Raw genomic sequence first — 14,531 nt, forward strand, 5'->3', positions numbered from 1 at the left:
AAATTCGTAAAAATTCGCAGTTTATATAACAAGATAAATGACGTGTTTGAAATGTAAAAAAAAAAAAAAAAAAGAAAATAATTCCAATATCTTTATCCAGACGTTTGGAAGAATCGGAAAAGAAACGTCAGGCTATGATGCAGGCGATGAAAGATCAAGCGAACAAGAAGGGCCCCAACTTTACGATCACTAGGAAAGATCTAGCAGTTCGTATCTTTTTCACAAAGAAAACTTCGAGTTCTCGAAAGAAACTACGTGGAGTATCGCGCGACAGAATACCGCAGTAGGCCCGTACTGTTGGAGTGTTATTAATGTATCTCTTTGTTGGATAAAAGGGTAACCTTACGTCGGCGCAACTGGAGCGCAACAAGACGAAAGAACAGCTCGAGGAGGAGAAGAAAATCTCGTTGAGCATTCGCATTAAACCTTTGGAAATCGATGGTTTCTCCATTGAGAAGCTTCGATCCAAAGCTAATGAACTCTGGGACACCATTGTCAAGCTGGAAACCGAGAAATACGATCTTGAAGAGCGACAGAAACGTCAGGACTACGACGTAAGTGAAAATACGTTCTGAAATACAGAATGTTCCGCGACTTGCGGTCAACCACGACTGGGAGGTGATTTTGACACGTAAAAGTTTGTCGAAAAGAAAGAATAAAATGTTTTTCATTCCAAAGCCTCCGTTTTCGAGAGTTTGAAAATTTATCAAGTACACAGTGTGCTTAAAGTAATTTTTAGCGAAACATATTCAAAGTATATTTTCTTGAAAACGAAAAAATTTTATCATTTATTATATTATCGAAATTATCGATTCATCATTTATTATATTATCGATATTATCGAATCATTTATTAATATTATCGAAAAAATTTTACATTTTTTACTTATTTTTTACTTTAGAATATCTTAGAATATCCTCGTGTCGATTATTTCCGCCTGTCCAATATAGAATTAGCCAAATTCAAGTATAGTAGATAATTTTTCAAGTTCGATTTTCTCAAAAAAAACGAGGGCTTCAATGAAAAAATTTTATTGTTTCTTTTCGACACATTTTTACCTGTAGAATCACCTCCACTCGGTTGACCACGAGTCGTGGAACACACTGTATATATGTATATTATATACTTTTATATTAATGAGCGTAGGAACGTTTCGAATAACTGTCCTGTTTCCCCGCAGCTTAAAGAATTAAAGGAACGTCAAAAGCAACAATTGAGGCACAAAGCTTTGAAGAAAGGTCTTGATCCCGAAGCCCTTACCGGCAAATACCCAGTAAGTGGCACGATTAAATAATAAAAATACAAACGTTCACGTGGGAAAGTTTGTCGAGTACTGTACAACTATTTTTCTTCGTATAGCCCAAGATCCAAGTCGCCTCCAAATATGAACGTCGAGTGGATACCAGGTCTTATGACGATAAGAAGAAGCTCTTCGAAGGCGTAAGTATATTTTTCATAGATTCGATCAGTCGCTGATTCTTCGAAATACTCAGCTCCCCCGGAATGATACGATCAAATGAATTTGGCTCGATTCGGAAGTATCAAAAATCTAACAATAATGGTAATCGGTAATCGAAATGGTAAAAGAAAATGAAAAAAAAAAAACATGGCATCCGGAAAGTGTTGCCATAGGTTAAAATCTATCAATACAATAATTAAAATATAAATCGAAATCTTTTGAAAGGTTTTATATGGAAACGAGATTTTTTTCTTTTACAAATGGTACTTGATCAAATATGAGACGAAGAAGCAAGGACAAAGAAGAAGCGATACAGCTCGTAAAAAAAAAAAAGAAAGTAGTTGTAGAGAGATAAAATTTGAGAGAACATGATCAGTGAAGAATATCGATTAAATCGCAGGGCTATGACACGCTTCTAGCGGAGTACAACGAGAAACTATGGAAACAGAAAACAGAACAGTTCATGAAGCGTACCAAAAGTGAGTCCTATCGAGCTCTCTGTTAGTGTACCACCCCTGTTGCTTGCGTTGCTGGTTGAAACCCTTGCCCCCTTCGTTTACCCTAGGATCGTTCAAACGATCGTCATTCTAATTCGTGTTGGACACCATTTAATAAACAGTAGATCTAGACCACAGAGACCGTTGAAAATGTTGTTATGCCCGTGTTTTTTCGTTCCACAAAATGATGTACATACTTACATTTCACCTTTCATTGATCGTAATTCAACGCATTCCCTTACAATTTATTATTGAAATAAGCATAAACACGACTGTAAGAATAATCGCGAACAGGAGGCTCACATACGAATCTTGGAACACGTATCAAACGCGAAATCACAGGTATCGATCGCAAGGTATTTTCGGCAGATGCAAATTATTCATTTTAATTTTCCCTTATTTAGCAAAAGACTCTGCGATGCAAATTTTCTTTTTCTTTTTAATCTTTTGAAGATAACGAGTACGATTATTAAGTACCACTGTGTCTCAAATATTTTTCACGTTTCAATTAAGTTTTGTGAAAAAATTACTACAAAATATTCTATGCTCCAAGCTTTACCTCTTTACGTTCTTAAGATGACGTATAGCACCAGACATCAGTCATCCTTAGCCTCTTATTATATCGACACGTCTCCATCAAAGTCTCTTTACAGAAAGTGACTAATTAAATGTGTCTGTACAAGAGGGTATAAGAATTTGTGTCATGTAATTAACGTAAGCTAACGGATGGTCAATATGTAGCTCATTTGTTAGTCGTTTAACTTAAATATTCAACATGCATATACACGAAGCAAGTTCCGCTGTAATGCCAGGACTCGTTCACTTATTATTAAGTCCCAAGCACGTTATAGGAAGAATCTATACAGCGATATTTCGAAAACCGAGTAAAGGGTCCAGGCGAGTGCCCCCCCCCTGCCCCCGTGTGATGATATATCCTAGCATGCCATTTTGTCCGTTAATGTTGCAGGGTCTGACCGAACAGCAGAAGGAGTCCATAGAGAAGCAATGGACTCTACAAAAGGAGCAATTCCTCGGTCGTCAGAAGAGTATGTATGCTAGCTTCATTTTCGAGCAAACGCAACACCAAACTTTTCATAAACGTGCACCTCTTAAGGATAAAGTATTTCAGAAGAATATCTGTGGTTTTAAAGATCATTGCGGTTATTTTCAAAGTTATATTATTTATGTTTTAATATGCTCCTTTACTTTGTTAAAATAGCTTTCTATATTAGCACAGAGGTCACACTTAGTTTTTTGTTGAAAAAGTTCTTTGGGAAGGGAAGATCGCGTGTTATTAAAAATATTTTAAAAGAAAATCTCTTTTGAACTGTGGATCAAAGTCTCTTTGCGGTTCATGCGGTAGTTTTAATTGAAGTTTTTCAAGATTAATGAAAAAGAATTATATTTCGAAATGTTTCCTTTACCTTATTAAGAATTTTCGTTTTATGAAAAAAAAAAAGGAAATTATTGGTTATGAAATTCGAATAAAACAGAGCATATCCAGAACCATGTAGAGTTGTTATACATATATATAAAAGAGAGAGTTATCGAGTACATCAGAATTGTAAAATGAAACGGATGAAGGTGTACAATAAATGCAAAGAGCATTTCATTGCCTCTCACGTGTTTATTGTGTTACGTATCTTGGTGTGCGTTTGCTCGAGTCGCGAGTAGGCAGAGTAAACCTGACCAGCCAGAGTATTTTCTAAAAACTAGGACAGACTGCAATGGCTACAGAGTGAAGTATATTTTGCCAACGTTGAAGAACCTCGTTCGATGAAAAGCGAGGAGAACCTTTCAGAAAATTGAAAGCGTATGCTTGTACATTTAATTCCTTGTTTATTTTTGCGCGGAGAAATGTAGCTTTCCACGGCTCTATAATCTTATTCCCATTCTTCATTCTCATGCTATCCTTCGAGACATTCTTCGAAATATATTCTTATATACAATAGAATTTCCAACAAATCTTCGCTGTCATCGATCGAGACGTGTATATTTCCAAAAATTCTCGCGCCACGAATATTGAATATCGTCGATTGTATAATACATATCATTTTCTTTTTCTTCAAAAAACAGCGAAGTTGCCGAAATGGTTCGGCGAGAGGCCAGGCAAGAAACCGGGAGACCCCGAATCACCGGAAGGCGAGGAAGACGTGAAGGCTGCGGCTGAGGACGAGGAGCTCGAGGAGCCACAATTCGAGGAAGAAGAGGAAGAAGAGGAGGAGGAAGAGGAGGAAGAAGAGGGGGGAAAGAAGGAGGGCGGCGGTGACGCCGAAGAAGAGGAGGAGGAAGAGGAAGAAGAAGAAGAGGAAGAGGAAGAGGAAGAAGAGGAAGAGGAGGAGGAGGAGGAAGAGGAAGAATAGACGCCTCTTTCGAAAGATCAGCAACATTTAATCAAAGATTCAGTCGATCGATCACCAAGAAATGTCGAAACATCCTACGAACCATTGAATACATAGTCGTGGCTACAGTTAGAGACAACAATGGCGAATCATTTCCCCAGAATCTCGTTGTTATAGGTAGTTTCCCCCTTCGAGCCTCTATTGCGACATCGGAGTGATCGTGGTAATACGATACAAGAGAGAAAAAACGAACGACCTACACGTTATACCTTTCCGCGATGAGCCTAACCTATAATGGCGAGAATTCTGGCGAGATAAAACGCGCCGTTACTACCTCTTGGCTGTTCTACCACTACTACTTCTATTACTATTATTCTACTACTTTTATTGCTACTACAATTATTATTATTATATTGTACAAAAAGAAAATACACGCACACACATTATTGAAATAAAAAAAAAAGGAAGAGGTTTATCGTGTAAGATTTCCGCAGAGGAAACTTCCCCAGCCCCTCAGGAGAAGACCTTGATTTGTTACGCACACCAATACTTGTAATCACGATTGTAAATTAAGAGGCCTATGGAAGAAACTGTTCCGAATTCAAGACTTCAATAGTGTTTTTATTATTCAAGACATTAACACTTGATCATTGCTCGATTTTTCCTTACGTTTACCGGCAAATTTTATTAGGAAATCTTCTACCTCCCCCCCCCCCCCCCCCCCCCCCCCCCCCCCCCCCCCCGAATCTTTCCTTTAAAATTCCTATATACATACTATGTATATATATATATATATACACACATAGTACATATATATATATATATACATACATACGTGTAGGAGTCAAAAAATTTTCGCTTAGCATTCCACTAACCTTACTCGTCTCGCAGAGGACGTATACGGATGACTCTGTTATTTATGCTTATTTATGAAAGTTATTGCAGCACTGCATTTTTCTTTTCTTGATCTCTATCCAGCGTTCTTGATTTTTCTTTCTTTATTACGAATGCAACGATGCTCTCGATGAATACGATAAACACGAGATCACGCACACGCTGCTTTTCTTCATGACACTTGTTATACTCGTCGATTTTCATCGTGTGTGTTTACCGCACAAGAAATACATAACAACATACGCACCAGCTAAAAACGAAACAAAAATATATTAATTGATTTACGACCGTTTCGCAAATACCCGACAACCCTCACGACATTTCGGATTCGCGCCAAAGCTTATAAACAGGCACGAAGCGTCAAAGTGTTGCCAACAAACGATCCTTAAAATAAGTAATACGGAACCTGCGTGTAATGATAGATGTCGTGCGAACTTTGGTACGTTAGGAAGTTCGATCTTTGAAAGAGAGATATTTCGATATATATCGAGAACTCGAGTTGAGAAAAAAGTCAAGTAACTGTTTTTGCCAGTGGGAGATCGTGCTTGCGTTTTTACAATTAATTATGTGTCACAGTTGTGTTAACGATCAACTATTGTATCAACATGCAGCTTGCATTGAAATAATTGATACGAGATTCAAAAGTATTCCGGAAATGGATTGTTTTGGAGAACTACTTTGAGGTAATGTGCATATTTTGTTTCATCTTTTTTTTTGTGAAAAAGTGTGCCTGTTTTGAATGTGAACCGGAAACTAATAGTTATAATAATCCTTTCGTTTTAATGAACATGAAGTACGTTGTTCATAAATATGGCTGGTTATGGAGCATATTCATAAACATGTGATTTTGTTGACGTTGATTGACTGATAAATTCGCTAATTGCATAGGTGTTACCTATTTCAATAGTTCTCATATTGCAGTTCAATGCAACCATGGAGCTACAAAATTGGCAATTGTCGTTTGTCAAAAGGAAATCGTGCAGATTTATACATTAGGACCGCAACCGTTTCGTTAAAATTCAAGGCAGACCTCAGTGACGGAACAATGACGCAAAACATGAGGTAAAGAAACGAACGAGAAACCGTTTTCTATCTTTGTTCTCCTCACGTACATACTTCCCTTCATATATTCTGTCTCTCTCTCACTCGTTAGCTTTCGTTCATCTCACTCTAGCTCACTCGATCGATAGCGATGGGAACGACACAGTCTCGAATAGTTTCAAACAAATCACGTTTATACTACAAAATTGGCATTTTAAGCTGCTTGCTTCATGCCTGAAATTTCATTAATTTCTCGTATTTATTGTAAATTTATTGAATTATCGTGATTTATCGATGATTCAATAAAATTCGAGATATCTACAGCTGTTCCACCTGGCGGACGAAGTATCACTCCCATCGCTAGTGGATAGCAACTATTTATAATGGTAGCCGCTGGCTCCAGTCTTGTATTTCTTCTCTCCTTTACGTTCATTCTTTCTCTGTTTCTGACCGTCGCGTCTTATTCTTTTTCTCTTTTCACCTCTCTTTCAGTTCGCCGGGCGGTTCTTAAGCTTCGTTAATAGTGTCTCCAAGCGTTCGTCCGAGCCGGACTACGTTTGTCCCTCCTCTCTTACCTGAGGGGACGGAAATAGAGCAAGAACCCGACACTACCGACGCCGCAACTCCGCCGTGGACTGAACAATAAACAATAACACGACGACGCGTGTTACGGGATAACGACTACCGCGACCTGTTGCCGGCTGCCAAAAAGATACCGCCGGATATTGTGCGTGTGTTAGTGTTAGTGAGGCCGTGAAATGTTCGTCGTTTCGGTTTCGGAGTATCTCGCCGCGGTAACGAGGAATTGTGATGTGTCATGGCGGTGATCGTTCGGCAGAACGGCCACGTTCGCGTACACATGGCTACAATGCTAGCTGTCAGAGAGAAAAAGAAAGGAAGAATGAGAAGCTGACTGCAGAGCGGCTTGGCCACAACGGAACCACTCTCGATGAGGTAAGTATTAAGCAATACGTACGGTTATACGAACGAATTCCTTTGATAAACCGAATATGACAGACACTTAATGCTGGATACAATTACGTGGGTATGCATTACCTCTGTGTGTTGTCTGCATCACGTTCGACGAGTGTTTGAAGATTCGTTTCGTAGAGACAGAAACCGACGCCTCGTGCTAGAGCCGGAACTCGGCGGAAATTGACGATTTCTGTCGAGGGACGACCGAGCACGGACTTCGTGGTGATTCGTGTTAATTCGCGATTTCCCGATAACCAGGGGAACACGCGATAAGAACGATTACGAAATCGGGCATACTGTAACGTGAGAATAATTGGTAGCGTGACGAGGATAATATAAGGGAATAAAGGCAAATTAGGGGAATTAGGATTTTCTTGTTGACGAACTTTCACTTGGATGCTCAGAGATTAAAAATGCTGATACGCGTGAAAACGATGACTTTTTATTATTCTTAAAGGTTTAGAATAATTTTCAAACGAGTGATATTTTATGTGTCACAAACAGGTTTGAAATCTGTTAAACTAGACTTGACGTGCGTTTATCATTGTGACCGTGACTTCATCTTTACATTCACTTTTTGCTTTTAGAATGTCACGTGTAGAACGTGTAGAACGTGTACTGGATTAAATATGTTTGGCATAATATTATTTCATAATTTTTTTTTTCTTTTTATGTAACATTGTTCAGTACTTGATATGTTTATCAAATTTCGTTTTGATTAATACATTGTAATTTATTTCAGATCATTTTAATGGGAAAACTATTTGTTTAAAGTCACATCCATTTTAGGATTACCAGTGACTAGTTATATTATAATGCACAATCATATCACATTACATTAAAATAAATGCATTATTCAATGTTATTATATGTACAAGGATAAGATATTTACACAGATGGTAAACTAAAAAAATACAGTTTAGATTCATAGAGAACAAAATTAATTAATACATTTTCCTTGGTCAGTCGTGTTTATTGACGTCTCAATTTGTTAATTTCAAAAATTTTAACGTCTAATCGGAGTTATTAGCTATTAGCTACATAGCAATTGGTAAATGACTCCAAGAATTTGTATTTAATAAAGACTACAGAATTGTTTCTCAAGCTACAGACTAATATATTTTTAGCTTGAGAAATTTTCATTAGTAAATTAAATTTTCATTAGTAAGTAGTAATTAAGTTCTGATAAAATGATAATGTGAATTCTAAGAGTATCAAAGTAAATTATTTTAATCCTCATTGATAAAATATGTGACGTTATTAACAATTATTAAGGTGTGATAGGTAAATTATAAATTATAATTCCATATAAATAAAGTTTTATTTTTGCCTTTTAGAAAATTTAGAAAAACAATACCGTTTCTATTCAAAGATGTTTAAAATACTTTCAAATAAAAAGTTTTTAGGCGTTCTAGTTTAGTTAGTTTAGCTTTTCTCTTCCATACATTTTTATTTCTACCAGATATGTACTTCTTTTCTCATTGGAGATGAAAATATCTCTCTGTGAAATGCAGTACATGAATTTGTATCAAAGCTCGCGTTATCCTGTCTTTCCAATTGAGGTTGAGATAGAAGCTTTTATCTCAGATTATTCTTTACGATGTTCTTATATTCTCAATTTTCGTATTCAGCTTCTTTGTACCCTACGTTGCTTCATTCTGTTCCATTCTTAGAATTTTTAATCTAGGAAAAAGCATAACGAAGGTTGATGGAGCTTTTTAAAATCATATTTCGCGAACAATTTCTTCTCTTTTCTTACATTAGGAAGCAAATGTTAAAGAATAAGATACCTTTAATTTCTTATTATTATTTTCAACATAATAAGCAAAAATTATATATATATTATAATAATTGCTGAAAGATAAATATTGTACTGTTAACAATTTTTTTGAATAGTATACATTTTTAGTGTAGAAGGTTGTTAGTGGACAAATATGACACAACATACGGTATGATAGGACACTATGAAATGCAAAATAGGAAGTCAGCTCAATTATACCATTAAAGATCAATTAAATTTGACGACGGTTTAAAAATAGCCTATGAATGATACACAACTTGTACTGGCCTACACTCAGTATCGTTGTGTATGAAAATGTGTGTATATTATGTGTGTACATTATATGTATTACTTACATTGGGAAGCAAAGAATTTAAATGTTCACGACGCGTTGTATCGTGATACAATTGAAACAATTTGAGATTATACTGATTGCAGATTGTTGCGTAACAATGCATAAGAGCCGTGAATTCGTATTTCCTGTTATATATTGCGCGTCTCTGCGTTAACAAAGGATGGCTAATGTCTGGAACGTAAGCGTTCTGTTTGAATAGTTAACAGATTGTATTTCAAACATATGATCAATTTTATCTCAAGTATACTAAAAGCCCAAATATTCGTGCAATTATACATAAAGTATAATTGCACGCTAAATGAATTAAATTAAATTAAAATAATAAAATTAATAAATTAACAGAGTTAATGAATTAATTAAAGGTTAATTTTATTCAGAATCAGAATTAAAATCATTGATATTTGTAATATCGAGAGTTAATTGTTTTCTTCGAATTTCACGCATAATAATTTTCTCGTAGGAAAAAAATGGCTCTGGAAAGTTATATAGGTAAACCGAACATGGTTATCAAAATCGTTATTATTTTAATGGGATGTATAAATAACCTTCGAGATCGATACATGCGGTATTATATTCTCCGTAAGTTTCTCTTACTAATGAGAAAATAATGCACGAAATACGTACGAGTGCCACGAATTGAAGTTTCTGCGAATCGATTTACGTATGTGCCTCGCTGTTGTTTCGCTGTTGGGATTAAAGTTATGAATTCACCACCGTACGAACAGAATTTATTCGTTATTATTCGATCGAACGATCCTTTATCGCGATCAATTAATCGTTCTCCGTCATTCTCATTCGTTATCTATGATTAAAATACGATTTTTGGTCCGTTTCTCGGGTAACATCTAATAGAAAGGATATTTCACGCCGTTGATCGTAGAAAATGAGACCCGATATCATCAGGTGGCCGTTGCTTTCCATGCAGGAAATTAAACAAGAATGCATCGGTTGGAAGGGGGTGGGAGGAATATCAGAAGTCGCTTAAGCGACGCTTCGTTACGTCTTCACAATAGCCACGATTCAGATCGTGTCAGGGGAATGTATAAAGCCAAAGTCAGTGAGGTGCATCCGTGTAAGCAAGAGTGTCACACGTGCTGTTAATAGTGAAATGAATAGCGTTCTTATGCATAGAATCTCATTGTTTTGACTCTGTACCTGAGAGTCTAGTACAGGATGTCTATCACGGTAATGACATAATGGTAAAAATGACAAGAGCCGCGGTTGATTTAGGGGAACGCGATCTTCGAACAAAGCAATTTGAAGATAACTGAAACGAATAATTGAGATAGTTAGATATAATTGTATCCAACTGTGAAAATTTATTTCTACCATGTAAAATACGATAATGTAGAATATAAATAGTGTAATAGAGAATTTATACTTTTGTAAAAAGTATATTTTTCACAAGTACAACTTGCCTCTCAAACATCATTTTCGGTTTCTCTATTTATAATTTAGACATATGTTCGTTATTCCATCCGTTTGTTATTATAATAATTTATACATGTGTAATTATGACAATTAACATGCACATCGTTACGATAATTTGTAAGCTTCCACGCGAATCAATCATTTGATATAATGTATGTAAATAGGAAAGCTTGATCGATTTGTTGGCCTGGTCAAAATCTAGCTCATAACGTCGGGTCTTGTATAATCCCTACAAACACTTCGCAGATCATATCGATCCAATTGAATATCGATTAACCTATGCCCTATTAATTAGGCTGGAAACAATCGGAATTCTCAGAGTTTAATCGAAGGCGTACAAAATTATTTTGGCTAAAATCTTACGTAGTTACGTTGTTTCATGTAACTGGGTAACGTTCACGTAACTTGCACAACTGAAATAACTTTTAAATTATGTGTCTAATGCAAAATTGTTTAATACAAAAGTTGTGTGGTTTTAATAGCGGCATGGCTGTATATATTTCGTACTATTCCAATTATTATTCGACATTGTTCTTATTATTCGGATGTTATGTTACGCAAAAAAATTCAGTGAATTATTTTTGATATCGTGGATGTTCGTTTCGCGAAATTCATTAAAATTAATTTGAGGCCGGCGAAGCTTGTATTATCTGACAGGCAAGTACACGGAACACGAGTCTTCCATTAGATTAGATCTTGCTAATCCCTCAAAGCCCTTTGAAATTATCATGACATGTATATACCAAGTCAATCGGTGCTGTTTGAACTCGGCAAGTGTTCCCGGAACTCGTTACAAGTTGGATCTGGTTTAGATCCTTCGAGAGTTCAGGTTAGGCATGGATTAGATCTAGGTGGATCGATGAGGCTTCAACCGAGTCAGCGTGGTCTTGATTGATTTTCCCTAACTTTTAACGAGTCTTCGTTGTTCTAGCTGGGATTAGACCAGTCTAGGTCAGTAGAACTCTTACCGAGCCGGTAAGAGTTCCAGTTGACCTTACTCCATTTACAATTATTTCTTTAGTTGAACCCTTAGTAGCAGCGTAGCCTGAGAGAAATTCGAGCTAATCGTTAAATACATATATAGTACTTGAGGTAAATTGAGGAGCTTTCTGAAGGAAGCGAGCTTGCGAACCCGGCGTTGGATAATTTAATTACAGTCTTTGAAACATTCGATAATTACAACGATCTTCTTGCTTCGAAGCCCCATTAAACGTAATTCAATCATTTGGTTAGAAAATATGCGAGTATAACATACAGAGTGAGTATAAGCTATAAGCATACAGAGTCTCTTTTCACGAAGATCCTCAATTTTAGAATTTAAACATCTATCGTCATATGTTTTAAGAATACTCACAAACCAGTCAGTGACAGACGAGCAATATAATTCGTTACGTTTGCATTTCCTAAATAGACTCACACCATCGAGTATATTTGATCGTAGACTAGCTAAGTAAACGATCTAATAATAATTCCATGACACAAAGGTCTCTTAAATTACCCAAGCGTCTCGAAACGATTCACTATTTCTGTTTATTATTTCACATCCCGTGTTTATTGTTCCACGCGACGTGGAAAACGATAGTTTCTGTCGTTCTCCGACAATTAAATCATTCCGCGAGCAGTACCATTAGTGTGTTCGTAATCGCGCGATAAGATAAAATTGCAGCCTTCTTGTGTTAATAGTGCGTAGTGCAATGGGATCGCGATAACAATACCGAGTGTTTTACGTGCTTTTCGTATATGTACGTGCCAGTTTTGCAGCTCGGCGTAATCATTTAGAAATACACAAGCTTTATGGTTAACGGCCGGACGGAAATGAAAGCAAGATTACGCAGTTGCGCCGCGCTATTTCTGCAAAATTACCTTTCGCAATCGTGTCTGGTGCAGGGCCTTTTGTCGTTGCGAACTTTTCTCATTCGTCGTGTGTCAAAACATTTGACGTTAGAACGTACATACGTTAGTTCCGACGTACGAAGGCCGCGCCTCAGGGAGGTGCACATAAAAGATTTGGGTTATTTAACATCTCCAAGTCGCGTTGATCCTGTTAGAAATTTAAAACAGTTTGGAACTAATGTCAGATTCGCCGCGACTTTCCCCGGAGAGGTTGCATCAGCCAGACGTTGCATCAGAAGTTCCATCAGGTATTATGCCTTTCCTAACGGGAGTTACAGACTGGTGTAGACTGTAATTTTCTTCTATATAACAAATCCGTAAAGTGTAACGTACACTGAAATGTCGACAGGTATCCCTTTAAAGTTCCTGCATGAGCGGGATTAAAATGTCAGTTCATTTTAGAGGAAGCCCATCTTTCTTAGATAAATCCCCTTCGGTTTTCCAATTTCTTTTCTATTCGTATCGGGACCTTGAAACTTTTTCCTTTTTTCCCCCTAGGATTGACGTTGATAATTAATCTGATCAATTTTTTGTAGATACATTTCAGATAATTCTCTTAATACTCTACTCTTGACTCATTAGATAATAGTAAAGACTTTGTTAGATAATAATCAAGAATTTAATTTTACTGCTGTTTCAATTTAAAAGAAAATATACTGCGGTAGGGCTTGCAGACGTGATAATACCAGTTGAAGAATATTTTTATTTATATTAATACCGATTAAATGGATAAATAACCGTAGTCTAATAGGTTGTTTATTGTTACGATAGTAACATTTATACGTTCAACGTTCGATAATATATACGATTCAAACGTGGTTTCCGTTCCGCCGGAAATTACAAATGGCCGACGATTACTCTCGTACTTTTGGTTCCCTTTGGCGCCTTTCTTCGACGATCGTATTCCGTTTCGTCGCGCGATTCCGTCAATAACACACCGCAGGCGGAAAATACGGGCGATCTAGAACACCCTTAATGGCATTATGGCATTATACAAAATAGAATTGGGTGCTTGCGGGATTTCAGAAGCCGTAACAGTTAACGATGCCTTGGGCTACTTCGAGTGAGCCAGTTGAGCAAAATTTGATGGTGAGTCCGGATTGGCAAGAGCACACACTGGTCGTATTTTTCTTCGGTCTGTTTCCATCGTCGCGAATCACAGTCGGTTCATTTCATCGCCAACCGGCGGATTGTTGTTCACTTGTCACCTCGTAATATGCTTGCCTCCTCGTAAGCCTTTCGCCGCGATCGTCGCAGGGAACTTATCTCAACTCGGAGGATGGCGGACGAGGACAATAAAGAAGAGACGGATCGAGACGAGGATAAGGAAGGGTGAGAATAAATATCTCTCGATACGCGTGAGATTAGCTGCACGAGAATACCTTTCTATCGCGACGAAAAGTGTTGTTAGTCCTTCGCCTGGCGAACTTTCAAGTTCTTCTTAGTTCTTTCGATCCTTCTAACAATAAGAAGTGAGTCTTTCGAAGGCTATTTCGTCCAGACTTGGAACGTGACGCTCGAAAAGAAATTCGCGCGTTACGTGGCGCAACAAGTTTTTTTCTCGGTTTGCCGCCGGTTTTTTCTTGACAAATTCGCTTATTGTTGCAACGGCGAGCTGTTGGCGGTAATCAAGTTTCACCTGGTCAGTGTCTGAACCGAATCGAGGGGCGGAGTTTCAGCGACATTTTATCTCTTGTGCTCAAGCCATTCTTGTTTCTTTTCTCTTCTCTATTTTTGTTTCTTTTTTCATTATTTTCTTTCAATTCACTATATTGTATGTATGCGTACCATGCAGATTCTCAATGGTATTTTAGCGATTCCATTGCAAGGTATTCTCGGCCTAGCTTCAGACCGTTCTCGCTCT

The 14,531-nt window shown here is 37.2% G+C and overlaps 1 protein-coding gene and 2 long non-coding RNA genes across 4 annotated transcripts; 2 read left to right on the forward strand and 1 right to left on the reverse strand.

The window, feature by feature from the left end:
• Positions 1-100: 100 nt before the first annotated feature.
• LOC122535107 (troponin T) lies at positions 101-4,911 on the forward strand (the record flags this gene model as incomplete). 2 transcript variants are annotated; one of them, XM_043666334.1, is given in 6 exon segments in its annotated part: positions 101-206; positions 336-554; positions 1,181-1,273; positions 1,360-1,440; positions 1,860-1,938; positions 4,033-4,911. In XM_043666334.1, coding segments are annotated over 6 exon segments (865 nt in total), but the record flags the coding sequence as incomplete, so codon positions are not given.
• Positions 4,912-5,109: 198 nt separating this feature from the next.
• Positions 5,110-7,474, forward strand: LOC122535111. Its single transcript, XR_006308094.1, has 3 exons — positions 5,110-5,875; positions 6,114-6,254; positions 6,726-7,474. It is a non-coding gene; the product is annotated as an uncharacterized LOC122535111 (long non-coding RNA).
• A 3,838-nt stretch (positions 7,475-11,312) lies between these two features.
• Positions 11,313-12,902, reverse strand: LOC122535110. The gene is made up of 2 exons (XR_006308093.1): positions 12,129-12,902; positions 11,313-11,819 (listed from the first exon to the last, which is right to left on the reverse strand). It is a non-coding gene; the product is annotated as an uncharacterized LOC122535110 (long non-coding RNA).
• Between the last annotated feature and the right edge of the window lie 1,629 nt (positions 12,903-14,531).

This window comes from Frieseomelitta varia, unplaced genomic scaffold, assembly GCF_011392965.1.
Source record: "Frieseomelitta varia isolate USP_RPSP 00005682 unplaced genomic scaffold, Fvar_1.2 scaffold_671, whole genome shotgun sequence".
Classification (NCBI taxonomy): domain Eukaryota; kingdom Metazoa; phylum Arthropoda; class Insecta; order Hymenoptera; family Apidae; genus Frieseomelitta; species Frieseomelitta varia.